The following is a 27,670-nucleotide window of genomic DNA, read 5'->3' as shown; positions in this document are numbered from 1 at the left end:
TTGATGCTGCAGCAGATTTTAGGTGGAGCCAGTTTAAACAACTTTATATTATGTGTTGGGTGGTTTCATCTATATGTTTCATGTTTGACATGTGAACTGATTATTGTTTTGTACAAGACATCTTAATCTGCAAAAGTAAGGCAAAGGAGTAGTATATAGTAGTATAAAATTCAAACAGTACAAAACAGCAGAAAACACAAATGCTCAGTTTAAGAAGAAGTACCTCAAAGTTGTTTGTACTTGTGAACATGTACTTGGTTACAGTCCACCATTGGCAAATACAGAACCAGATGTAGTGTACAGGCTATGAATTCAACTGGACAACATTTCCCAGCAACTGACTTTATTCAATTTTAACCTTCACTTGCATACCTATTAGCGTGCTATATACAAAAACACTTTCAAAGAAAGCGACAGTTCATGAAAACTTGCTGTAGCAGACTACTGACATACTGCCTTCTGCAGACATCTAGTAGTGTCTGCAGGTACTCGGTCAGTTTAAATTATAAAAAGGGAATCTGTATTGATTGAAGCCTTACCTTCTAGCATGTCATACTTTCTGAGATGATGAAGCTGACTAAAATGTCCCGGTCTTATCCCTCCTAAGATTAGAACATCCCCTCGACAACACACACGACCGCACAGTTTTACAAACACTCGTACATTTTTTTTTTTTTTACACACATGCAGGCAAACGAACACACAAGTATTATTCCAACACTGTTAAAATTACCCAGTTCTTTAGACTATTAAATACTCTGGTACATGCGCTTATATAAATAATAGAAAATGCTCAGATGCTATACAATATAAAGGCATACTTTACATAAAAAGCGAGTTATTTGTGCAAATGTGTTTTAACAGTGGATATATAAATGACCTTTCTTGAACGTGCACAACACAACCTGCAAATTAAGTAGGTGATAGGATATAACACAAAAAGATGGCAATGACATTCTTTGGCGTCAAAAGTTTCCTCAGCGTGCCATTCTGCTGGTTCAGAATGTCACTCACATCTCGACAAATCAAACCAAATCCACGTTTAAGCTTGCGTTGAGACAAAAGGAGGAAAAAACAATGCGAGCCGACACCTCTATCTCACTGCTCCTGTTTGTCCAACATGTAATATTAACCCAGAAGAAAAATGTTTACAGTTCATAAAAAACCACATTATTCAAAAGAGCTTGTCAGAAGTGGAAAAAAAGAAATGTAGCTTATATGCTATACCAGACACTCAAGTATCATGAACTCTATTAAGCACTTAACCTTGGATAATAACAACAATAACTATAAGCATCCCTTTATTGTAGTGTAATAAACATAAATATGGGGCTGATGCAAGGGTTGTGTGCTCATAAGCGTAAAGAAGGTAACCAATGTTAACTCTTATTATTGCATTTAAAACAACCTAACTCCATCCAAGCTATAAATACAGCACACAATGGAGCGCCAAATAAACGGGAGTTCAGAAACTGCAATAAGGCCAATTAATGTTGAATGTGTTTGGTACGCTTTTTTTTTTTTTTTTAATTGTACAGATTAAGAAAAGGCACTATCAAAACTTTGTGACCTTAGAAAACTTGAAACAAAATGAAACGTGATTTAAGCACAAAAGCAAGCATTCTCCTGCTTATGCACGTTGCATACCGTCAGCTTTTAAGAAATAGTCTTAAGAAATTAAAGCAGAGAGTGAAAAAAATCAAGTTCAGTGTAAAAAGGCACAAGCTACCCTACTTTCACGCACAGAAAAAGCAACTATTTAAGTATTAGGGTAATATTAGATGCGGCAGTTGGAATAAATCATTGGACAGTAAAAGAAGGCAGATTGGTTCTTTGTTTTTCTGCAATATTTGTCTTGTTTGCTTTATTACTTAAAAGTACTGATGATGAAATGCAGTTAAAAATACTAAGTTAATGTGTTGTATTTAAAATGTCAAAAATAAGACACTGAAGTGGATTTCGTGGTAAAACTTTTTTGCCTCTGAGCACACAATCCTTTTTGCTTCGAAACAGTGACACAGAGAAAATATAGTAATGAAGTAAAAAAAAAACACCTAAAGGGATTAATATGAAATACATTTGGCGCACTGCCATGCCATTGAAAGTTATGAAGCAGCTGCTGTGTCCAGCTGTTTCAAATGTCTTTCAAATCATAGAAACCAGAGAAGGGAACTTCATGTGAATGGTTCAAGTTTTGTGTGACTACAAATACAATAAAACACATTTAGTTTTGATTTTGTGACATTCCACTTTGATTATCCATTTCTTATAAGCACTAACTAACACACAGTGTAATCCATAGCAAATCTAGGCAGCTGTTTTCTCTAATCAGTCTACGGTCACAGCTAAAGACACTCTACAGGTACAGCAGTGCCTTGAAGGATCCATCTAAATACTCATCAACACTAATCACAGCTTGAGTTCCCATAAGAGACTGGATCGTGGGGGAGGACATGAACACTAGTAACAGTTAGCCTCATCTACGCTGCTGTTGTTGTAAGCGCGCATGATTAAGTGTAGCTGAGACCATCCTGCCTCAGTACTGAGGCATTACAAAGATCTTAAGCAAGGCCAGAGAAAAGCTGCCACATCAGCAGCCAAGATTGTTTTTCCAACTGCGTTCCCAAACTGTTTGTCATCCTGCTGTTTCACCAAGTCGCTCGAGTAACTCATCGGCACCTCTCCTCATTAAACCCTGCATGTCCTCGTTGCACAGACACATACAAACACACACACACACACACACACTCACGCGCTGTTTGCATGCAAATACACTCAAACAACACACAGCTCGGCCTCCTCTGCCCAGAGCCTGTACTGATTAGTCTCCGCTGTGACTTTCATGAAAAGTTTTCTGGTTTTCATGAAGAACATGGAAACAGGCTCTGCCGCATTCTAGTGCAGATAACGTCTTATTTTCCCTTCGCTTGACATACATTGTGATTCTCCTCATGTTGTAGCACTTTCATTATGTAAGGTCAGCTTGCTGAGCTCTTCTTTGATAAAAGGCAAAATATCATAGCAAAACATAGTTTACAAAGTAAAATTGTAACAAAAGCAAAGCGGTTTTTTTTTTGCAAAAAATTAGCTTATTTACAGTTTTCCCTTTATGTTATTATTCCCTTACTCAAAAAAGGCTTAGTCTACACATTATTCTATCCTAAAGGCACTTAAAAGACATATGAAAGAAACAATTAAGATTAAAGGTGTACAGATAATCAAGTAAGTTAATGGGAAACGATGGGATCTGTAGCAGGCAAGAGAAGGTTCAGAGTCAGCCATCATGTTTTCCCATTTCCTGTTTGTTCCTGCCTGACACTCACTTTGTGGTCCAGCTAGTACCCTCCACTGATAATATCAGCCAATCAGATTTAGACTACAAACACCCTGCTGCCTGGCTGATGCAGAGAAGAGGCCTGTGGGTCTTTCTCTCTGAGTCCACCTGGGTTAGGACCGAATTTGTACAGCGATGCCTCCAATACCAACCAGCAAGAACAAGAGCTTAAAGGGTAGAGGATTTCTGATAAAAGTGCCACATTAACAAATTCTTAAAGTCTGGTTAACTCTCCAACATCATCCCCGCATTTGTCCTTGTCTTTCTGGGACACTGCTGTGAAATTTTGGGGAGTATTTTGTTGGACTGAGGATGAGATGATGAGCTGTTTGTTATTTGTAGAAGGAGGAGGTCCTTCTTGGTTGGTAACAGGTGTACATGTCATGCCACTGTGAGACGTAGATCGCCTGGCATGAGAGGTCTCTGTAGAGGGACGTCTTTCACGGCTGTCCGCCTCTTTCTCATGGCTAAGCCCTGTGGTAGTAGAGGAACCAGCGCTGGCACTGGGTACCATAGTAGTGGTACTGCTTGCATTTACACTGGTTGTGGGGACCATGCTGGTGATTTCATCAGTGGGTGAGCGCCCAATGCTTCCATCCACCTGTGCTCGGATCTCTGGTGAGACTGAGAGTTGGTACTGGGGCACGGGGCCACTGTCACTGCTCTTAGGGTAGAGGAAGGTCTTCATCTGACCTTTGCCTTTGACGTTAACTGTGCCACGGTAATCAAACTCATAATCCATGCTGCTGAGCACACAATAGCTTTCCTCGCTGACCTGAACACGACACTCCACACCCGTAGTATCCATGCGGCTGGCGATGTTGACCGTGTCGCCCCAGATATCATAGAGGAGCTTCGTGGTGCCAATCACCCCCGCTGTGAGAGGCCCATGATTGAACCCAATGCGTAGCTTGAAGCCAAAGCCCAGCATGTTCTTGTTAAAGTCGTCCACCACCCGCATCATTTCCAGGGCAAATTCGAAAAGAGCACGGAGGTGGGCATGAGGATGTGCCGCATCTGCACACTGCTGTGCATTGAGTCCTGCTGCTGCCATGTACGTGGCACCGATGGTCTTGATCTTTTCAATATTTGAGAAGGCAGGCTTCCGTAACAGCTCATCAAAGTCTCCAATTAGCTCGTTGAGGACCCGATAACACTCCTTACCTCCCTCATAGCTTTCCTCATAAAACTCACTGAAGTTAACAATACTGGCAAATATTACACCCACATTGTCGTGGTTCTTGGAGTAGCTCTGGGTGACCTTCAGCTGCTCGGCCACATGGATGGGGATTATATTGCGAAGCAGCCAGTCGGCCTGGTCCCTCATGTTCTGGATCTTGATGCGGTGTTGATCAGCCTCTACGTTGCCATGGTAATGCAGGCGGTGACTGACCTCAAATTCACGGTTAAGGAACCAGACCAGGAGGAGGAGCAGGAAAAAGGCCACGCAGGCCTCGGGGCCCAGCAGGTCCAGTGGGTGGGGCTGTGGGTCTGGGTCTGCTGGGTTGTCAAACATGATGATGGAGCTGTTGCTGCTGTTGCTGCTGCTGCTGCTGTTACTGTTCCAGCCATCCGACCTTGAGGAGAAAGAAGTGCAAGAAAATATTAAAACAGAAGGGTGAAACGATAAATTTGGAGCTTCTATAGCTGTAAGTAACCAGCAAAACTATGGACGTTTTTTGGCATAAGTTGCCTGCACCCCCAACCAGAATTCCACTGTGCATCATGCAGGCAACACACAAGAGCGATTAGCAGCAAGTGTCTACCAAAGAGAAGTAAGCATGACGCTAACAATAATTATTGTACTTACCAGAAAAACAGACTCTTAGCAACACTGGAAGAGATGAAACACGAGTAGCACTAATTAAAGAGCAGTTAGAAATCCAGCACAATCCAACGTATATCACATTATATCTACACGATTACTGAACACACTTTCTACAAATCTTTGGACAAGCTGTGATTGCCTTTAATTGTCTCTTCAGTCTGTCATACCTGCAGGGGGAGCTGAAGAGCAAGGCAAGCAGTGCCAGTCCCACCAAAGTCGCCAGAGCTGAGCGCATCCAGTAGCTGAGCTGGCAGAAGTTACAGTACTGAATGATAGCTATGATGACAGCGCAGCAGATGAACATGGTGAACTGCGGAAAATATAGGGTACAGAGTCATTAGTCAAGAGAGCCCATAACACTATCACATTATCACATAGATTAAACTGACTGTAAACTAAATTAACATCCTGCACAACTGACAGACATATGCTGAATATAATTTAGTTTAGAAGGAATTTTTACGAGCACGGTGGCTCTACAGATGAGGTGCTTTTCAAACTGAATGAGAGAGAGTAAATCTGCTACGAGGCCTGCAACCAAATAACAATACTAGTTTTCAGCACCCTTAAACATAGAAAAATATTAAACTTGAAAGTCCACCTGGGTGGAGAGATGCATGTCACAGGTGACATGGGAGAAGACACCCAAAGTGGGCAGGGACACCAGGATGGCTCCGATTAAGTGGCGTGCTACCCAGCCTGAGATCGCTCTCATCAACACCCGAGTGCAACTCAGCACACTGTCCAAGTAGAAAGCCATCCTGGAGAGAAAAAACAGGAAGCTGTGATTGACTTACGGACTATATGAGATAATACTAAAGAAGTGTTTATCTGATACTTGAGTGTCCTGATTAATCCCAATCCCAACCTCAGTGCATGAACACAAACCCCGGGTCAGTAAACAAGACCTATTCATTTCATAGATCAATGTGGACTGAATATCAGGGCACCCACTAACGCAATCTGGGGTTTTTGCTCCAGGACCCTTATTTCTAATAATTCCTGTCACCTGGTAACCAAATAAGTATCTGTGTCAACATCTCCTCTCCTGTGTCTCCCCTTGTCCTTCTTTCTCTCTCTGCTTTCCAACTGCCTCAATAGATTTTAAATATACTTAGAGCTGAGCACAACAAGCAGCAAGACAGCAGAAATAACATACCCACCAACAATATGCCCATGTGATTATCATGTAAATTAGCACCCTTAATGACTTTAAGGAGGTGATGATAATCTGTACAGTTCTGTGCAGTTTGCTAAATGCCAAATGTGAAGAAAAGACCATTCTTATGCTGTGATTTTACCTTTAAATGAATTGAGTACTCTCATTAAACTACCAAAAAATTAAACAATAAATTCAAAACATGTGACATTGTATTGCAGGCTGGATCTGTCCAATGGGCCTGTAGTTTAAGACCCCTACTCTGTATTCACTATCTTACCGTACAGCAAACAGCAGAGCCAGAGCCTCCAACAGTGTGGCTACAACTGTCAGAGTGAGTGCCGGTGTGGACAGACTCTGCTGGGTGACAAGTGGTCGAAGGAAACAGGCCAGTGAGAGAGCCAGAAACACAGAACAGCACAGCAGCATGTCCAGGAATGAACTGAATGTTGGACTGGCAAAAGTCTGCACTACGGCTTGGGTTTCCACCTGGGAGGGAAAGAGAGGGGGAGGGACAAACAGACAAAAGCATAGCAAAAATAAACAATCAAAAAAATACAAGAATGTAAATAACCATACCACTAAATAGTAATTCAGACTCTAGACTTATCGATGTAACCACAGTTGCAGTTGTGAGCGTGGAAATGCACTTCTGAGTTTACACCAGCAGAGGACATCACAACCTCATACAAAACTAGTTTTAAGGTCCTGCAGTGATTTCTCTTTGCCGCAGTCTTGACCGGTCTGGTCAAAACGCAGTGCAAACAGGCTTTCCAGACAAGACGCAGACACGCAGAGAAACACAAACAGGTGGAAAGACGTGCATGAAAAAAACTCGTTCATTTCACGCTCACAGACGCGGACGGCAGAGATGAGATGAAAACACTGCTTTTCTCTGACTGCTGAAAAAGTCTGAACGATGTCAGATCACAGACAGACCTGAGACGAGCAGGGTAAGCTCACAGCACTCGTGGATAAAGTTAGACATGCACATCTGCATGTGCACTCGTTAAACACAAAGGCATAGAGGCACCATTATGTCATGCACGAACACACACACACACACACACACACACACACACACACACACACACACACACACACACACACACACACACACACACACCTCCTCCTGGTAGCTTATCCGGTAGGCAGACTCCAGACTCTTCTCCAGGAAGGTGAGGCTCAGCTTATTTATGGGAGGTTTGTAGAAGTAGTCCTTCATAAGGCTGTCGCAGGCACAGAGGACAGTCAGTGGAAATTATGGTTTTAAATGCTCAAGTCAAACATTAGCAACTGCGCATTATATTCAGATACATATTATAGATTTAGATCATTCCAACCTGTCCTCCTTGATAACGTCCACAAAGTGAGCGTCACTCCTCTCCCTGAAGTTCTTGGAGCGAAGAGGGATGAGCGCTGAGTGGTCCATGCCCATAGCTCCTCCACTCCACGTCTTCTTCTCCTTCTCCTGCAGCATCTCACACAGTGACGTCTGGCTGTTGTTCAAGGCCCCCAGCTGAGGACTGAGCAGGCCGTTCAGAGCCTTTGGGCTACGCCCTGCAGAAACCGCTGGGGAACACTTCAGATTTGAGGAGTCCTAAGGTGAAGAGAAGGGAGAGAGAAGACCTGAATTTACAAAAAAAGGAAGTTTTGATAATGGATATTTGCTTTGGAAACAGGTCGGCAATAATAAATAAATATAAAGCTACAGTCACACCAATTTAAATGCATGTGTCTGTGGCACACTTTATCTGGGACTCATGGAGTTCTATTTCTTTGAACTACTTTTGAGTCCTTCTTTTTGCTGCTGCGCCTCAGTAAATGTAACCCCAGTTGCTTCATGATGCCACAATATTTGATGGAAAAATAACTACTTAAATATAGTATAAACACATCTTAGATAAATAAAGTCTAATCTGTTTGGTTCAGGCAACAACAGCAGGCTAACCTTGGTGCTGGTGGTCTTGTGGTCATCGTGGCAGCCATTGCGCACCTCTCCTTCCTCCAGAACCTGTTCCTCCCCTGGTATCAGGACCACACTGCAGGATAGACAGGGAGACTGCAGGGAGGTAGAGGGTGATGATATGGAGGGGGATGCAGCATATGGAGGCAGGAAAGAAGAAAGAGAATGAATAAACTGTGAGACGCAGATCAAGGAAAGCAGCAGAGAAAAACATGAAAAGATGGCAACGATCGAGATCAAGAGTCTTGCCGGATGACAAAATGACAAAGGAGAGATTCAAGAGCACGTGCATCTGTGACATCAGAAACTGGGAAGGCTGTGACAAGTCTTACAAGTCTTTTATTGGCTTTATATTATTAATTTGAATGTAGACATCGCTAACAAGAGCAGCAACAGCAGTCACAGAGAAATGGAAAGGGAGATGAGAGTAAACAAGAGGTGTAGAGGAGGTCTACACAGGCTCAAGGTCTATACTTCCATCACACTCCTCCTTTTGAAAGAGAGAGGAAATCTGTGTGATAGTTGTGCTATGAATGACACTGACATGTACAAATACTGTGCACTGAGATGCCAGAGCACACACCCTATACACAGTAATGGAAGCGTGGAGAGATAGCACACACTGTGTGCCCACATTAAACGTGCAAACATTTATTACCACACCTGCCCTATAAATCCTGTCACACACTCAAATCTCATTAAGCCTGTTTAAAGATCCCTGAAAATGATCCTTCAGCGTGAGCCATATCTGGATTTGTGTGAGAGCCATGCAGTAGATGAAAAGCTCTTAACGGAGGAGTCATCAGTCGAAGGCAGAGAGACCTGAGAAGGGCTTTCCGTCTCCCGGCTTGAGTTAGCTCATTACTATACAGAGGACCCCCACTGATTCTCCTGCTCTCCTTACTGTTTCTTTTCCTCCACGTACCCCTCCCCCCTCCGACTAGCCTGGCAGAGAGCTGAAAGGTCTGCGCAGGGATCACAGGGTGCACATGTGTACAGAGAAAGGAGGATTAATTGGGGTGAACATAAGGCACAGTGGAGCAGGGTTTTGAGGGTAATTATTAGAGAATAATGTGTTTGGTGAGTCCATGACCTACTGGTACAATTTGGAAGCAAATTAGAAATTTCCCTTGAAGGCAGAGCTAAGGAGGACACAGTGGATGGACATGGTCGGGGTGGCTGAGCAGAACATGATGATGGGTCAGCTATTATTATGCTGGGGAGAGCAGTGCTTCTCGTTGCCTAGTTAGTAAGATGTCACTGATTTGTTCTCAGATTCTTAGTGTTAGGGATTGAAGGAGGATTGAGGTGCTGTAACAAATGGAGGATGTATGTACAGGAGAGCATGCATGCAGGTGCACCAGAAGTGAGGAGGGAAAACCATGTGATTACATGGAACACGTGGAGAAATTCAGATGCATTGTAATGACAGGGATAAAAGCAATTCTTTTTCTTTTCACTTCCTCCACTTAAGACAAAAGGAAGCTCCTTGCATGCAAAAAATATTTATTAAAGCCTCTAATACACCCACATAAACAAAAGCACACAAAGAGCAAAAAAAAAAAAAAGAACATCAAAGACGCTGTAGCAGAACATGCAGCTCAGTGTTCTTCCTCAGGCAATACAGACATACAAGGGAAAATGATGCCAGAAATATACTTACTTCCTCCACAACATGGCTGATGTTTCATACAATTATCTCAGAGATAGTGGGCACTCACCTTAGCACTGTCTGCAGGCAGGGTGCAGGCTGCAGGAGCTCCATCAGGTGTGTGCACCCTGGAAGCGGGGCCTCGAGGATCTGCGTGCTCATGCCCAGCCAGCCCCAACTGAGGGCAGCTGCAGTGAGAGAGAGGCTCCATCTTCCTGCCAGAGATCAGGTAGGTCTTCAGGCCTGGAGAGACAGAAAGAGAGAAAGAAAGAAAGAAAGAGAGAGAGAGAGGAGGATGCCATTGTCAGAATCAGATGAAACTGGAACAGGCCTAAGTTAGGTTTAGTCACCTCTGTGTGGATGAAGGTATTGGTGGTTGTTTTCGGATTCAGCAGAGGCTCGGGATGAGTTCCCTCTGTGAATTACATTATCAGGTTCTGGCATGAAACTAGCATCAAGAGAGTGGGAAGCAGCGAATATCAATATCTCCCAGTTGAGGAAGCCAAGGTCATACGCTTGAGTCATTCTTGTTTCCATAAACATATTCACAAATATGATGTGTGATGGCCTTGTGCATTTTGTATGTTTTTCCTCTTCTCTCGAATCAGACAGATGAGCCACAGAGTAAAGTTGCAATGCTAAAGAGACAAACAGCGTGACATGAGCAGCCATTTTGGCCACTGTCATTTCTTAGTGCCGAATTCCTCTCATATATCATTCGTAAACTATTTTTTCTGTACCAAGATAATTACTCCTTCATGCCACAGGTGTCTGTGCATCTCTCTGTGGTGTTCATGCAAGTGAGGACCCCGTGACCATGAGAGAGTAACAGTTTTAGACACAACAGACCAGGGCCAAATATTTGAACACCTGCGTCCTCCCACTTGTAACATGTTACCATTGCCATCACTCCTGCAAGATGTGTGTGTGTGTGTGTGTGTGTGTGTGTGTGTGTGTGTGTGTGTGTGTGTGTTTGTGCAACCTTTAGCCCAAAATTCAGCCTTCTGCACAGAGCAGTTCGCCGAAAACAATGACAAAATGTGGCAATGTGGAGAAAAGCCCTGTTAATTGTTTAGCTGCTTCTAAACAAAATGTGTTTCACTTGCTTTACCTGCAAGCCTGCATATTTCACACTGTGTAACATTTCTTTCTTCTTTTCCGCAGCCTTAGACCGGTGGGTCACCAGGATGTTCCCACAGAGCTAACTGTAATCACCACTGCAGACATATGGCACACTTCCTGTTTGGGCTTTTGTTGCCAACTCTCTTGCCAAGAAAGCAAGATAGAAAAAAAAGTCTACACACTTTCAGTGCTTGGCAGCCTAAAACATGGCTACCCAGAGCCCAAGGAGCCCAAATGTTTACGACTGAACTCCTCTTCATGTTTTCCCCCTCTGTCTGCCAGCCCTGTGTTGTGACAAGCCACAGTAACAGGTATCTGTGTGTGTATGTGTATGTCAGCAGCATAGGTAAGTACCTGTGACCGTGTGCTTAGCCACATAATTCAACTGTCAGTGAAGCTGCAACCTTGGCTCTGAGCATTGTCTGCCCTAAGTACTTCAGACAGGCCTGCCACTGCCTCGCCTGCGCTGAGCCACCCTGGGGCTGCACTCTCTGACACGCACACACACTCACACAGAGACCACACATACAACACAAGGATACACAGCCTCATTTGCAGTGATACACCTGCACACAAAATTTATGGGACAAACACTGAGATAAGCAGCTCAAGACACAGACAAAAAGACAACAAAACAATAAGAATAAATGCATACAAAGAGACTGATATAAACACAAGTGCAATTATGAGACACTCACAAAAAAAAACCACCCCCTCCAACCACCTACACACCCAGTCAAACACATATACACAAAGCGAGCGGAGGTGTAGATGGACGGCTTCGCTGTAGCTGGGTCGATAGCCAGGTGGACAAGGATTCAGGAATGGGAAATGAGGGCGGTAAACAGCAGTAACAAAGAACTAATTCCCAGCGCCAGTGATGCAGAATGGCACAGCAGCGAGAAGAGGCAGCAGGAAAGTGAGGGGAGGCTTTGACTGCCTCTGAGAATGCGTTGAGTGTGACCGTGTGTCCGAGACAGATCCAGAGACACAGACACACGCAGTGCACAGACACTGCGTTGACTGATTTCATTAGTTTGCTAATCAAATCTTTCCCTGCCTCCCACCACGACATATAACGACTTCTGCTTCTGCTCATGGGTCAACAGGGCTATTTTTCTCCCTGCTGGTTTCACTTCTTCTGTCTTTGCATCACTATCACTTCAGAAACAAAAAGACACACAGTGTGCTTTCAACCTGCGTAAGTAGCACAGGTACAGATATCTTGAGGCGATGAATGTGAGGCAGCAGAGAAATGTCAAACGATGTATCATATTGACCGTGACTGTGGGTAGAGATTTGTATAGGTGTGAGTTGTTCTTGTCTGTTCTCCGAGATTTCCACAAGTCAGATGGGGAGCGTTTGAGTCAAAGAGACAGTCATGTCCGTTTTGAGCTGAAGTCATACTGTGTTATTTATTAATATATTTAGAGTCACGATGAATGCAAATTCTACGTCTGCTATAAAGGCAATGGTGCCTGCTGAGTAATAATAAAAACTGTATAAGATGGGGACTAAGCTAAATCCACCAAAACAGAAATCACTGGACCATTCAGCCTCTATTCCCCAGTACTGCAACGGCTTATTAAAGATAATGAAGTCTTTCAAGCTAGATAATATGCGCACCAACACATTACTGGAGAGAGGGTGAAAGGCAGAGGGAGCAGAGAAGATTTGATAGTGGATGAAAGAATAATGGACCAATATTTTAAAAAAAAAGAAAAAATGCACTTATAAAAAGCCAATTAAAAACAAGATGTCATCCATGAATACAAAACTGGACAGGAGGTGAACACAACAGGAGGAAAAAAGTGGGCCAAAATTCAAACAACTGCAAGCTGATAGCTAAGGGAGGTGACAGGAGATCAGCTGTGGCCTGCCCTCTCCATCACTTCATGTTTGACTCATATCAAAATAAATGTGCTGCTGGCTTGATTTCAGACATTTCTGTACTTTTCTTTTGTCAGACTAAGGAAGAGAAACGTGGGTCACGCTCAAAACGGGAATCCGCGGCCATCAATCTCACAGGTTAATGCGATTGATCGCATCTTGTTTTCAGACAGCTTGTTTCAGGGAATCACTTCACATGCCCTGACAGCCAAGAGAAGAGCAAGATAAATTGACTGCAGGGGCTTGCAATGGCGCACAGTATGTTATCTGCGTGTGTCTGTATGAGGGGTTACATGAGTTCAAGTGTCTGCAGATGTTTGTACGCCCGTTCCTTGCTATTCTAGGACGATCTCTCGTCTTTTACGACCCAATCTTTTGGCAGCTGAAATTGCAGCGTTGTCAGGCAGTAAATTGCAGCTCTAATAAACTGGCCTGACCAACAGCTGGCTCCACTGTCCACTTCAGTTGGGTCCAACATCAACAGAATACAGCTGTGCTCTAAAGATCTCGCAGCAGGGAAAAAGGTCAAGAAACTTCATGCTGTTAATTCCAGTTGATGTCTGTTGTTTCTTTTCAGTCGTGTGTGTCTTGCTGTCCATCTGCCAGTCTGTGCACATCTGTTCGACGATCAATGTGATGTGATGCAGGTACATGCATGTGTTGGCCTTTCTCCATCTCTGGTGACCCTGGGCTAATTGAATAGCATCATCAGTGGAAGCATCTGGGCGTTACAGGACTTGAAGTGTCCTGTCCTGTGCTATCAGCTGACAGGGAACAGTAGATAACCTTTCCCCATGAGAGCCCAGTCACATTATCTCCCTCTCCAAGTCCCTTTGTTCAGGACAGAGGACAGCAACATGAGAAAAGCACTTTGCAAACAAATGACACCATCACCTCTACTCCTCGCCTCCTCGCTTTCTCATCACACGTCCGAGCTCTTCTGGGACAATGGTCGCCCATGAACTCCTCTTTGCATGATGCTAAGAGGGGCTCAGTGCAGAGGTTGGGTGCACCAAACAAACATACACAAAAAAGGTGGCTGCAACACACAAGTGGTCATTTCAGACATTGCCGGCATAAGCCTCCATCAGCCCTGAGCAAAGAGAATTAATTAGCTGGAATGCAAACGGCCAGGTACAAAAAGGCTGGCTGCTACACCACCTTAAACTGTCCTGAATTCAAGAAAGCACACAAAAACAGGGAATAAAGCATGGAAGGCCAAACTGTCATTCAAGAAAAGAAAATCAGATTTTACCCTTGTGACATGCAACAGAAGAAGAGAAAACTAGCAAATGATATACACACACAGACACAGGAGCCATAAATATGAAACTTTTTAGTCTTTTATCTCAAAGCAACACCTTTCCTTTCAAATTCCATTTGTAGCCCAAGTGGGACTGAGCAGCAAATGCTGCTATCCCAGGGAGGTTTACTAAAAGCAGCAGAACAAAGAGGGCAACGGAGAGGGAAGGAGAGTTGGCGGATATGCTTGGATCAGCACGCACACACAAACAAACATCTTCCGGTAATGACAGGTTTGCCTTCCAGGGCCAGGTATCGGAGCAGGAGGGCAGTGGAGCAGGTGGCACAGAGAAACTAGCACTGCTGGACTGAGCAGCGCTCCATGCCAGTTGGCACTACCAGCCTGCAGCCCCCTCCTTCTCCCTCCAATGCGTACCTGTCCTGGGAGAGACTGTACATCCTGTCCCTGTTGGGGGGCAGGAGGAACAGGAGGAGACCTGTCCACTACGACAGGCTGTTTAAGGAGGACTTCATTACTGCGGCATGGCTCACAGAGGAGAAGAGGGAGAGATAAGAGGCACAGATTGCAGAGATTTTGATTCAAGTAGACAAAGAGCGGACTGAGGATGAAGAGGAGGACAGGCAGAGACTGTGAGTTGGTTGGTAGTGGTAGTAGGACGAAAAATTTTATGAGCGCTGTCTGTGAGTGAACCCATTCAGTCAGAAAACATGAAAGACACATATATATGCATTTTTCATAAGGAATCACAGAGGGACTCACACCGTCATTTCTGACAGTAAAGGAGAGGCAGGGAGTTTGCATGCGTCTCCTGAGCCAAGAACGGGTGAGGGTGGGGGGAGGGCGAGTGCTGACCTTGTACAGATGAACACTTCTGCTGGGCCCAGGTTACTTCTGAAGCATTCAAGGACATGTAAGAAGGTGAGAAGAATTATTCGCAGTGTCAAACTAGAGCTGTCTCCTCTGTCAGAGAAAGTCAAGGGGAGATGTTTCAACAGTCTTCATCAATAACAGTCCGCCTTCTGAATAATCTAGAGGAGAGGATGCTTTGCACTTTGCTCCATTCACTACATGCATAGAGAGGATGACTCCACGATGAGCAAAATTGCTGATCAGTGTTTACATTTGCACTGGGCTGGCATCCAACAACACACTTTATCAATGTTTCACTGAAGTAAGCCTCTAATGTTTTAAAGCAGATGATGACTAGGAGATAAAACAATACCATGAAACAGTAGAGATTTGCCAACCTGAAGAGATTTTAATATTCTGTTTCCACTAAGGATGTCATTCATTGAATGTCTCCAGTTGTATCATGCTATTGGTGGCCAATTCAATGAGCAGTGCTGCTTTGTGGAAATATTCGGTTTGCCATGAGATGAGGTACTTGGATTTTTGTGGAGTTTTTATTCATTAGTTTAGCCAAAAAAAAAAAAAAAAAAAGGTCTGCTGATTTTGTCTATGCAACATTGCCTTACATTTAATAGAAGAAAGAATAACAGTATGACATAGCAACACTTCTGCTCCACACTGATGGATATGTAGCATATTTATTCATGAGTCTTCTTCTGGGCTTTGAAGAAGACACATTGTTTCAGGTTTCCATATCATTAAGTGTTCCTGCTTCCTTTTCCGAGTTATTGCACATGTTTGCTGCTTGTTCATTAGGTCCTTTAGTGCAGCAGTTCCCCAGCCTAAGACTTAAGACTTATATCAGCTGATCTATTGTTAAGTATATCTTACCTATTTGGGATGCCAAAAAAGTATTCTATAAAACAAATTGGGGAAAAAAGTCTTCGGCTGAACTGGTCACTGTTGTGGTTTAGAAGGGCTCAAGCGAAAAAAGTTGTATAGTTGTATAAGTTCTACAATATGCTGTTGAAGTGGGGAAGACTGCAAACAGTTGTTTAATTTTGAGAAAGTCAAGTAGCACAAAACATTGGTATTTGGTGGTATAGCCTGGATACAATAAAGCTGTGCCTACTTTGTACACGTCAAGCTCACTGAAGCACAGCTAAACTAATACAGTTTTTCACAAACACTCAGAGACTCCAGATAACCCACAGTGACCTCTTGGTACAAGTTATATAAGCCCGAGTACATAAAAAGAAACAGCAAGTTTTGCAGACCACCTGGGCTTTCTCAGCACATCAGCTCTCCAGGTTTGGGACAAAAACATGTCTCTAAACTGTGAATTACGTCAGAGCACTTCTCAGCTTACACACAAACACACTGTCCCAGGACAACAAGCCATGCTGAGGGCTCGCTCTCTCTCTTCCCGTTGCAATCAACGAAATCTATCAATATCCTTCCTCTGTTTCTGTCCCACAACGCTGTAAACAGGGGTGGCAGGAAAACAAAAGTTCTATATTTGGCCGGTGTTTTTTTTTTTTTTTTTTTTTTCCCCTCTGGCTTCAATCCATCGTGCAAAACGACAATAGAAACACTTGACATCTCTCCAAAGTCTTAAACGCTCGCTTGGCTGAGTCTGTCTTGTATATACTCGGCGCTCGTTCTGTATTCCGTGTCTCCATCCTTGACAGTCTCAGGCTGCCATGGTCTGCTGGCAGAATGAGAGATACAGTTGACATCCCTCCAAAATCTTTAACCCCCCCCCAACACACCACCACCACCCCTCCTTTGCTCAGTGGCCTGTATTTTCCCCCTGTTTTGTCAATCACTGTAACTCACTGTCTGTCTGTGTCCGGGCTGATATCCGTTTGCCTCATCAGCGCGTGAGCTTTAAGGGCTCTTCTCTGTGAAGACTTGCCACGGTTGACATCATCCCAAAGGCTTAGATTCACTTTCCAGCTTGTCTTTTTCACACCATCTTCCTCTCCTCTCTCAAACCCTTCACCCATGCATGCTCGTCTGAATGCTAATGCCCGCAACCTCTTTTCATCTCGCCCTTACCGGTGACCATATGGCTCCTTATGCAATTCACATCAGCACATCTGCCCACTTCACTTGTTTCCCGCTCAGTGTGTTTCAAAGATTTTCTTGAAGTAACTGCAATTTTCTTCAGAGTGGTGATCTGCGTTGCATTTAAAATAGAAATGAAATCACCCTCATTCAGTCTTTCACTTGTTTTAATAAAAGATAGGCAGGACTCGCCAAACTCCAGGAAGTACTTTTTCTGTTATCTGCCTCCAAAACATCCAAGATAATCGTCATGTTTCAGATTATACAGTGAGTTTTTGCATGGCTTTTTTAGCGTTAAAATAGATTTTCTCTACCCATAAAGGAAGACTTCCAGCCCAGGGCACTAAAATTAGGATTAAAATCTCTCCTAAAAATGTACTTCTACAAGATCGTCTTGTATGATGTTCTCCTCAGCTCCTGTATATTCAATTCCCCCTACTTTTATTCTTCCCCATCTGTACTTGTTTTTTTTGCAATGCACTCATATCCTTTCAGTAGCTCTGTAATACAATTTTTACAAAGACATTACATGAAGAAATGTATAATTATCACATTATTAAATCAGCCCCTTTCCAGACTGCTGTCTTAATCTTAAACCAAAAGCAAAAATGGCCCAATTTCTAATTAATTTCTGCTCAGCACTTGAGACAAAAAGACATTTTTTAAAGAAAAAAAGATTTTCAGTGACATTCTAGCCTCTAACCAAAATTCGATTTCATCAAATGCTGAATTATCTCCACCTGACACACTATTGACCTGCTGCTATGAGCAGTGCTCCCCATATCGATTTAACAGTGACTGAGTTTGTGGCTCTGGGTAAATGATCAAAGCAAACAGCCAACACAAACATCTCCCTCCCGCTCACACTCTTCTGCTTCAGTACCACAGGCTTTGCTTACTCAACATTTTGACTAATAGCATCTTCACTGGGGGTTGATGATGAAAATGTGCCACTCCCTGAGGACTCTTTATCTAAAGCAGGCCAATGATACAGCAGGAGTAAATGAGGTTGCTAAGTATAAACTCAGCCTCCACCACAGAAAGCCTTGAATCATATTCCCCCTAAGACAGAGACACAAGCTGGATGTATGCTGATGCGCTGTTGACCCTCATCTGCTTAAAGAGCAGAATTGACAGGTTCATTAACGGTCAAGCACAGAAAGCATGGCCGGAAACAATTTGATATGCAACCTGTTAAGATAAGCAGTGCTGTAATGTTTGTTGATGGAGGTGTCATTTCATAAACAGCGGAGGCAGCACTCCCACTCAACAGTTTCAGAATGAGACAGCAGCATGATGGAGGGTGGAGAAACAGGAAAAAAAGCAGACAGGAAGGCAGAAAGGAAAAGTGACACAAAGGGAGACAGATTGGAAGTGATGAAAGGATGGGGAATAACCTCTGTTGGGAATATATAAGGTATTTAGCACACACACACACACACACGCAGGCACACACATAAATACTCGCAGTAAGTCAGCAATTGACAGCACGGGGGATTCCTGGGGCTCTAAAGTCTGTGGATGGAGGCGCAGTTGACAGCTGGAGGGGACACAAGAGAGACATCCCACACTGAAGCCAATGGAGGGAGCTGAGTTTCAGGAGCTCAATTCATGCGAGAGAGGAACCAGCTACACCAGCTTTACATTAGGGCAGAAATTCCAGTAGAGAAATGCCAGATAATGCATAAAATTTTTGAGGTCAATACACTTAGGCATTAATTGAGCCTTTCTCAAAACAACTTTGTGTAAAATGACTAAAAACCGCAAGGGTCAAGGAAGATTGCTGAAGATGAAAGATTAGTAGCTTTAGATCCGTGCACATGTAACAGAAATATGGGTGCTGAACATATAATAGGAAAACGAATAGGAGAAGAGCAAGAATAGAGGAGTCAGAAATGAACCAAAGAAAATGACTTCACATAAAAGTCTTGCTATACTCTATAAAAGCCACAGAAACTAGTGGGTAAGAGACAGGCATTCTTAAAAAGAGCTAAAACTGCCCCCAGATACTCAACTAAATTAATTTCACGGCCTGCGTTTGCAAATAATAGGCATGCATTTCTAAGAGACACAAATATACACAAAGGAGGAGGAAACACACTTTAACTGTAGATTATACACACACACACAAGCATGCACCGTCAATCCGTGCAGGCTGAGTGCAGCTGCAGGCTTCAGGGTGGACTGGCTCCCTGTCATCTTCCCTCATTCATAATTCACACAGCCATTTATCACACACACACACACACACACACACACACACACACACACACACACACACACACACACACACACACACACACTCTCCTGCTGTGCACACTAACGAGTCACTACAGCCCACAAACAGACAGGGTGCGGCTGCATGCGCAGGGTTTGCATTTAGTGCGCCTGAAGTGCAAAAAGTGACTGTGAGTGTGTGCATGCAGGAGAGTGGGTGGGGGTTACTGTGTGTGTGTCACCTCAAGAGTGAGCTCCATCTGTCACTGCCAGTAAAGGCTAGTGTGGGTCTGTTGGAAGGAGTGCTGGCATTTTTCTGTACCCTTGATAACACAGGAGAAAAGCTTAGGATGCATCAGTGACTCCTGATAGCAATGTATCACCCAAGCATCTGCACGGCGGCGAGGAGAACAAGCTTAGCCCCATGTGCAGCTCAACTCACACCGCATCCAGAGATCCAAGTACAAAAAAAAAAAAAAAAGAACAGTGAGACAGCAACAGACACACAGAGATGCTTTCACATTTCCTTCACTTTTTTTTTTTCAAGGTTTACAAATCTTTGAGAGGCAGAATGTGTGCAATTTGTATCTGTGTAGGCGTCCTTCAGAGCGAAGCATCTCTGCACGTGTTCCGTTTATCCTTGCTGGGCTCTCACAGAAATAGGCCTTCGCTTGGCTTTTTACCACAATACGACAGACTCAACTTCAGCTGAATAAAGTCAATTTGGCCCCTTTCTCCCGGTCAGACCGCCAGTTCTTCCCTCTAAAAAGAGCCTCCAGTTTCAAACTGACCCTCGGCCCTTTCAATAGCCCGTTGCCATGGCAATTCGCCTTGGCGGGTCCAGGGTGCAGTGCTGGAGTAAGTGTGGAAGTGTGTGTGTGTGTGTGTGTGTGTGTGTGTGTGTGTGTGTGTGTGTGTGTGTGTGTGTGTTGCAGATGGGAAACATCCTTTCCCATGTGTTATGCTGAGGCTGGTGTTTTGACTGTGGAACAGGAGGAACCTGAAGGGGGTAACTCTCTCCATCTTTCTGTCTTTGTAATCCCTTTATTGCCAACACTTCCCTCTTTTCTGCTTTGCCTGATTCTCTTCTTTCTCAGTCTACAGGAAAGAAGTTATGTTTGCAAGAAGATATACAAGCAGATCCTCTTAGCACATTTCCATATGTGAAATCTCTACAGTGTTTGGCAACACACTGGCCGGCTGTATGCAATGACGCGGGGAGCAGAAAGAAGATTCCTTTACAAACTCCGGCTGCATTGACGCATATTGACATTATACTGAAGCATATCAAGATTGCACGATATTACTGTAGCTCTGACATTGAAGTAGTGGAAAATAATCATATTTGCAAGGTCCCTCTAATCAGGAGCCTGATAAATACAAATACCACCAGGAAAAGTAGTGTAGTAACCCATAACTAAGACATTACGTATACTGTCCTGCAGATCAATACTCACTCCATCCTCCATTACTCATAACCTCCATGAGTTATGCGCTGATTATGCAAGAAAGGAAACATCTGTCATGTGACCACCTCCACACAACAGCGCAATGCATGGCTGCACATCATTAGCTCACCTGCACCAGTTTAATGGTAGCTAATGGAGCAGCTGAAATGCGAAACGTCAAAGCACATTACTCTCCCATTTCAGCATGCCAGATGCGCTGGGGATAATAAATGGACAGGTTATTTGTGTTAAAAGATTGTAAAGGTTGCGACAGGTCTTTTCTAACACTTAGAGCAAGGTCTACCAAATCAAACATGCTGATACAATGATATAACAACATACTGATAACTCAAACCAAAGCTTTTTTTTTTTTTCCTACGGTACGTTCACTACAATACCACAAAACTATGAGACTACAGTATCATAATGTTGCAAAAATGATATCTAATCACAATATCATATTATCAACTGGCGCCAATTCTACTGCAGTGCTGGTGGCTTTGTAAAACACCGTTTTGCAAGCAGCATCAAAATGCATGGAGAATACCTCCATCCCACAACTGCTAAGAGGTCACCTGAACATTATCCTTTGTCTGCACAGTCATTGATATTGATTTGCTGTGCTTGCTTAACTTACTGAATTAAAAAGGTAAGAGGCTGCGGGGCAAAGTGAAACAGTGTGTAGACAGCACGGCGTGTAGCGTGTCCTACTCCACACGCTACATGTGCTGTGTTTGTTCGTACAGGCTCCGCCGCGTCTGCCGCTCGCATGTGTGGCTCCTTATCAGGCAGACAGTGGTGGCGCTGATATCAGGCTCTCTCATCCACCTCGCCCAGGGTCATCGCTGTCAGAGTAGATAGAAGCACGACACTTCACTGCTGAGCCAATAGGACACATGTCCCCTATAGGGGGACTGGGAGGTCTTCCAGGTCTGCTGACACTTGTCAGGATTAAGTGGAGCACAACACAATACCATAGATGTTCAGAGGAAAATCTCCGACAGTATCAGTTCAATAGAAAGCTCACTGGGCCGTGCAGATAGCAGCGCTTTGGAATAATTCTGCTCTTGATCAAGAAACTCATTACACTCCAAGTACAAATCTTTTATTGCTTGCTGGGTCGAAGCCGCAAGCAATACCCCTGCTATATAGTCCCCCTGAACAGGTACAGGTAGTTCAATCCTGCTGAGTAATGGTATGACACAGCAGATACCCTAAATGACTGCTGCTATAAAATCCAGCTAATCACCACGTCATAGACCTTCTATAACCTTGCCACAATGGCCCCATGTTTGCAGAGCATGACAAGGGATCCTGAGGCTCTGCAGATTTAGTCTGTACGATAAGGCCAAGGATGATTAATGGTGAGATTGCATTGCTGCAGGCTACAATGCCATGCTGTGCTGAACCATAATACGCAGTACAGTGCGATACTGTACAATGCAGTGTGATGTATTATGCCATTACTCTGTTGGCAGAGCTGTTTTCTAGCATTCAGCGCTAAGGTGTTCTAGGCAGGGGTCGGTCACTGCAATACAATATAGCAGCTTAAGAGTCCCCCTGGCTGTTTCGTTCCCCAGGCAGCCTCTAAGGAGTCACGTTAACCTCTCAGGCTTAAAATGAGTGGGCCGCTACAGAAGACAGCATGCTGTGCCATAGTAATCCTGGGATGTTCACCACTGGTTTTCTAAACCATCCCAACAGCCAAACCATATTCTAGCTCTATGTCAACCCTTCCTTAACCCCTCCTGGCACTAAGCCACTCCACTCAGAGCCCTTCACTACACTGTCAACCCCCCCGCCCCATCTTTCTACAGTAGGACTGAATGCTGTGTATGCATACTGATTTGGACTCGAGAGTCTAGACGAACATTATGCCAGGTATTTTGATTGCTGGCAGGGGGAGAAGACAGCTGTGTATATATTAGGGTGAAGGAGCCAATCCGTTTAACTTTTTGTCAAGTGTGTAGACTGACAGCACACAAGCACACACACACACACACACACACACACACACACACACACACACACACACACACACACACAGCACTTAAGGTGTGAAATCCAGAAGCTTAAATGTCTACAGCCTCCCTTTCTCTGCCTGAGATTCACACCAGAGCTCAATGCTGAGGTCCAGTTACATGGTGGCTTAATGAAGTGGTGGTTAGGCAACGCTGCAGCAGTTCTGTGCCCGGTTGCATAAAACTACTTAGGCTGAGGATGCCTTAGAAAAAAAGTGAGTTATGAGTTGCATAAAATCACTGTAAGGATTTCCTTCGGATGTTGTAAGGGATCCTGAAGTGTTTGCCCTGAGCTACTTAAGTATTCCCTCATGTGCTGCTGGAAGGTCCTCAGTAACCACTTTCCTCAGAAAGGTTTAAGGGACCCATAGCAGTCTCTTAAAAGTGAAACAATTTGTGGAACATAAGACAATGGCTGAATTTAAAGTGACTGAAGAGAGGGAGTAGAAACCAAGAGGTATTTTTTATAGAACAGGGAAAACCCACTGGACACTATGAGCAATGCACAACTTGTTAAAGGATTATAGATTTAAATAGCCAAATATCAACATAACTCTGTCTACTATATTTAGCTACACTGTTTTATTGAAACTCATCAGTTTAGGTTGATTCCCGTCAATGTTTGGCTTTCTCCTAGCAAAAATAGTAAGAAAGGCTTTCCATGAAAACAAGTCTTCAGTATTTGGTCTTTGTTACGGCTGAGTTACGTTTATGTGGATTATAAACTTGCGCTTCACATCTCCTTCAAGGGGAAAACATTTTCATCTTCTGTCCAGTTTGGCTTTCTATTTCTTTTTGTGTTCTCTTTGTTGTCCATTTAGGAGAAGCTACCACTGTCGAGTACCTTGAAAGAATCAGACAGCCGAAGAGGCTTTGTGCAATGCTCCGAAATTAACCCCTTAACTTATATTTGAAACTTAAGATAGTTTATGCTGCCAGGCTCTGAGTCCCAGACAGCAGAATCACAGTTAAGAGCAGTTCGTCTACTTTCCCTGTCGAGTTCTCTCTCGCCTTCATTTCTCCATCCCTGCTTCTTTAAGTGAAACCTCAAAACGAGCCTCATCTATCATAGCCAAGGTCACAGGTAGCAGCCATTATAAGTTCTCCACTGAGCCTCAGGCAAATGCAGTACTTTGCTGACTGACAGTATATCCCTATAGAATAGCACTCAGGGGGATAAGGGAGTAAGTGTGAATGTGTGTATCTACCAAATCTGCATGAAGTAAAAGGGACACAGTGAGGGGACACTGAACATTCATTACAGGGACTATTTGCAGCTAAGTTCTGCTCTGTGCTGCAATCAATTCCAATGTAGCTAATCAATTATTATTCTGAAGGCTTACAGGTGGACAAGGAATTGGGACAAATTAATATCAAGGAGCAGAATACATATTATCTTCTGTCTCATAGCCAGCACAAGCCCTGGCCTTGGTTGATTCTCTTTGATATCCATATGTCATGAAAACCTCTCATGTTGCCTCATCATAAATAACCACAACCATGACAGCCTCATTATAGGCAATCAATGTCATTCGCTGTGATAAAAACGGCTGGCTGGCAGGCGGCTGGTGTGTTCGGGGTCGGGATAACACCAGGCCAGTGTGGGAAGATATGATGGAGAATTGGGAACATTAATCACTTTAGCAAAGGAGATTACCCAGTCTTGCTTTATTAGAAATCTCCAGCAGGGCAAAGAGAGGCGAGAGCAGGTCTGGAAGGGATATACTGTACGCAGCTGCCCGGCACAGCTTCACTCAGCAGTTAAGTTAGAAAAGGTCAGAGTGAATCTGAGAACAAGCCTTACCTTGAGGCTGAGAATCCCAAACATAATGAGCATTAGTGGGGTTGTGCAGTTTACGAAAGAGCTGTCATGGGCTCATATTAATGACAGTGCACTTTAGATCATCAAAGTGGACCCACTTCTGTTCATTTGGGTAATTTCTCTAATTTCCTTATGCATTCAAACTGAGTTACAGCAACAACCCGAAAGACTCACAGCAGGAGCGAGGACGGATGATGCATACAGAGCAGGAAGACTCTAAAACACAAAAAGAGACTTTTAAACCTGCAATAACTGATTTGTTTATGCACTTGGGGGCAGTGGAAACAAGTTGTGAGGACCAAATTGACATATCATCACTTTTTAAGTTGACATAGTTTCTTTTTTACACATCCTGCAGTTACATGGCAACATGAGCATTCACTTGGGAGCTGTGTGTCTGGCCATTTGGAAATGTAAGTCCAACATTCACTCCATTTTAGCTTCATTTTGGTCTCTACGTACTCCTAAGGGAAATATCTGGCCATTAGCTGCTAATTGCTAAATAATGCACTGTTGTTAATCTATAATAGTACTGCTGTGTTACAGATTTGAACTGGTCATGATTCTAATAACTCCATTCTTACTGCAAAACACACACACCCCGCAAACAATTTCATTTCCCCTGGAGACAAATGCTGCTTGAAAGAGAGAAGAGCCACCCCTGGCTCTCTGCGGCCATCAGCAGAAAGATAATAGGGCCACACTGACAGTCTGGCAGGTGCCATCATTGTGCATTAAGTACAAAGGCAGGGCACAGACAGGTATTTTCCAGGGAAACGGAGCCTAATATAGCTCCCATTTCCAGTAAGGAAAACACAACCAGGCCTGGCCTCAAGTGCAGCCCCTCATAGAGACAAACAACACACAAAGAAGAAGAGAGCCTTGTGGGCTGCACTGTTCAGATAATCTCGGTACATCCTGCGCTGTGGTTTCAGATTTTTTTTCCCCATTATGCTGTTGATTATCTTCTCAATTAATTAATCTATCTAGAACTGAGAAACGAGAGCGGAATTTAATCAATTAGTCAACTGACACAAAATCAATCTGCAACCATTTGGATAATTGCTTAACACTTAATTTTTTTTTTTTTCTTAAATAGTAACAAAAAAAAACTGGTTCCAGCATCTCCAGTGTGAAGATTGTTGCCTTTTTCCTTTTTTTTATAATATCTTATGAGAAAAATATCTTTGGATTTTGGACTTTGGGATATTTGAAGATGTCACGCAGGGCTTGAGCAAACTGTAACCGGTGTGTGTTTTGGGCATTTTATGGATAAATCAGTTAATCAGGAAAATGACATAATCAAATAATTATTCTACAGACAGTTTACTAACACATTTCATATCGATTACATCTGTAAAATTATTCTATGAAGAAAATGCCAAATATTCACCGGCCCCAGTTTCACAAAAGAGAGGTTTTGCCGCTTTTCTCTGTTTTTCCTCTCTTCCTTTCTTCTCGTAAATAAAATATCTTTTTGGTTTTGGACTGTTGGTCGGACAAAAAAGCAATTTGAAGGCGTCGTCTTTGACTCTGGGAAACTGCGGTGGGCTTCTCTCACTACTGTCTGACATTCTGTAGATTAAACAATGAATAAATTAATTCAACAATGATTGGCAAAAATAAGTAGTAATGAAAATAAGCATTAGCTAGAGCCCCACAGCCAACGGTAATGTGGTCAAAATTGTCCTACTTAACCTCAAACGCCAACTATCACCCAGTGGGACGTAAACCGAACTACATTTCCATTTATTGCTAAAACCACAGGCCTCAGGTCAGCGCTGATGAGCCAACAGGATGCGGCTGTAACACTCAACTGACCACAAGTGGCTGTACTTTATGTGAACCTCAATGAGTAACAATGAGCCACAAATAGCTTATAATTAGACTGGGAAGCTCTAAGTAAGACAGTACGAACTTGCAAACACGTCCACCTACAGGATGAGACAACAAAACTTGACCCTCTGGCTTCAGCCTGAAGTTACAGTGGAACTGCAAAAACACTCATGAGCCAAAAACCATTAGTGAGAATGTGAGACATCACTCTAACTCAAAAGGGACATCAAAATTACATAGAAGACAGCTGCACAGTGCCTAGGTCAGAGCAATTTACTTCTGAGTAAGGCCACAGGGACCAGTCCCAGCCAGGATCCATGCCTGGCTGCAATGTTACCCAAGTGATTAACACAGACTGAGCCAGACAGTGGAGGGAATTTTACAGCACTGGAGAACAACTCTCTCCTGACAGCCAGCTCTCTCACTAGCACAGCTGATGTAGAAGGAGACAATAAATCTCAGGAGGAGAGCTGAATGCATGATGGAGGCAAGGAAGGAGTGGAGGAGAAAGAGGAGAAGGAGGAAGAGGGGGTGGTAACAATGTAGGTAACACATTTATCCTCACAGTAAAAAAAAAAATGGAGAAAGAGCAAGAGTGGTAGTCACTCATTAATGTGACAGATGAGGGGAAAACGCAGGCCCATAAATCACTCCAGCGGGCTGGTAAACAAGAGGCACCTCCGCTCAATCTTGTTTCTTGACTGGTCACAGCACTGATTTCCAGGGCAAACTAATGGAAATAAACAGGTATAAAACCTTTTTCATAGTTTATGTGTGCAAATTATTAATGTGCAGACTTGAATTGCAAATTTGTGCGAATTACCAGCCCACGCCTACAATGCACTGAACAAAATCAGACATGCAGCCACCGAGGAAGCACATTCAGCATGTACTGAAACAAAAATAAACCTGAAATGCTAATTCAAAAGGGCAGATGAACACCAGCTGCAATACCTTAGTCAGACACTGTCACTTCACTTCCACTGGATGATAATGGATCAGCACGCCTTAAATGATAAAAAGACCCATTAAGCCAACATTTAGCTCCACTGAGGCGATTTGCATGAATGTATCAAATAAAAACTGCGGTCAAGCAGAAAAGAGGACAAGATAGAGAGGTGAAGATAAAGCTACAGGCAAATCTCTATTAGGGAAGGCGACAGTTGTATTAAATTGTAAAGCAATCCGTGGGG

At 43.5% G+C, this 27,670-nt stretch overlaps 1 protein-coding gene across 2 annotated transcripts in view; it reads right to left on the bottom strand.

Annotated features, from left to right (window-relative positions):
* Window positions 1–335: 335 nt before the first annotated feature.
* The window catches only part of adcy9b (adenylate cyclase 9b), a 31,499-nt gene continuing 4,164 nt past the window's right edge, over window positions 336–27,670 (bottom strand). The window contains exons 2-10 of one of the 2 annotated variants that reach the window (XM_076753179.1): window positions 10,009–10,181; window positions 8,273–8,383; window positions 7,665–7,921; window positions 7,448–7,550; window positions 6,602–6,810; window positions 5,752–5,923; window positions 5,330–5,472; window positions 5,145–5,168; window positions 336–4,911 (exon numbers count right to left, since the gene is read on the bottom strand). In XM_076753179.1, coding sequence (XP_076609294.1) covers window positions 3,549–4,911; window positions 5,145–5,168; window positions 5,330–5,472; window positions 5,752–5,923; window positions 6,602–6,810; window positions 7,448–7,550; window positions 7,665–7,921; window positions 8,273–8,383; window positions 10,009–10,181 — 2,555 coding nt within the window. In that variant the 3' untranslated portion in view covers window positions 336–3,548. The remainder of the gene's footprint in view (window positions 4,912–5,144; window positions 5,169–5,329; window positions 5,473–5,751; window positions 5,924–6,601; window positions 6,811–7,447; window positions 7,551–7,664; window positions 7,922–8,272; window positions 8,384–10,008; window positions 10,182–27,670) is intronic. The other variant, XM_076753180.1, reaches the window with a different exon arrangement.

This window comes from Chaetodon auriga, chromosome 16 (genome assembly GCF_051107435.1).
Source record: "Chaetodon auriga isolate fChaAug3 chromosome 16, fChaAug3.hap1, whole genome shotgun sequence".
NCBI classification, from domain to species: Eukaryota; Metazoa; Chordata; class Actinopteri; order Chaetodontiformes; family Chaetodontidae; genus Chaetodon; species Chaetodon auriga.
Note: the sequence above shows the minus strand (reverse complement) of the source record. Positions and strands in the feature narration are given on the sequence as shown.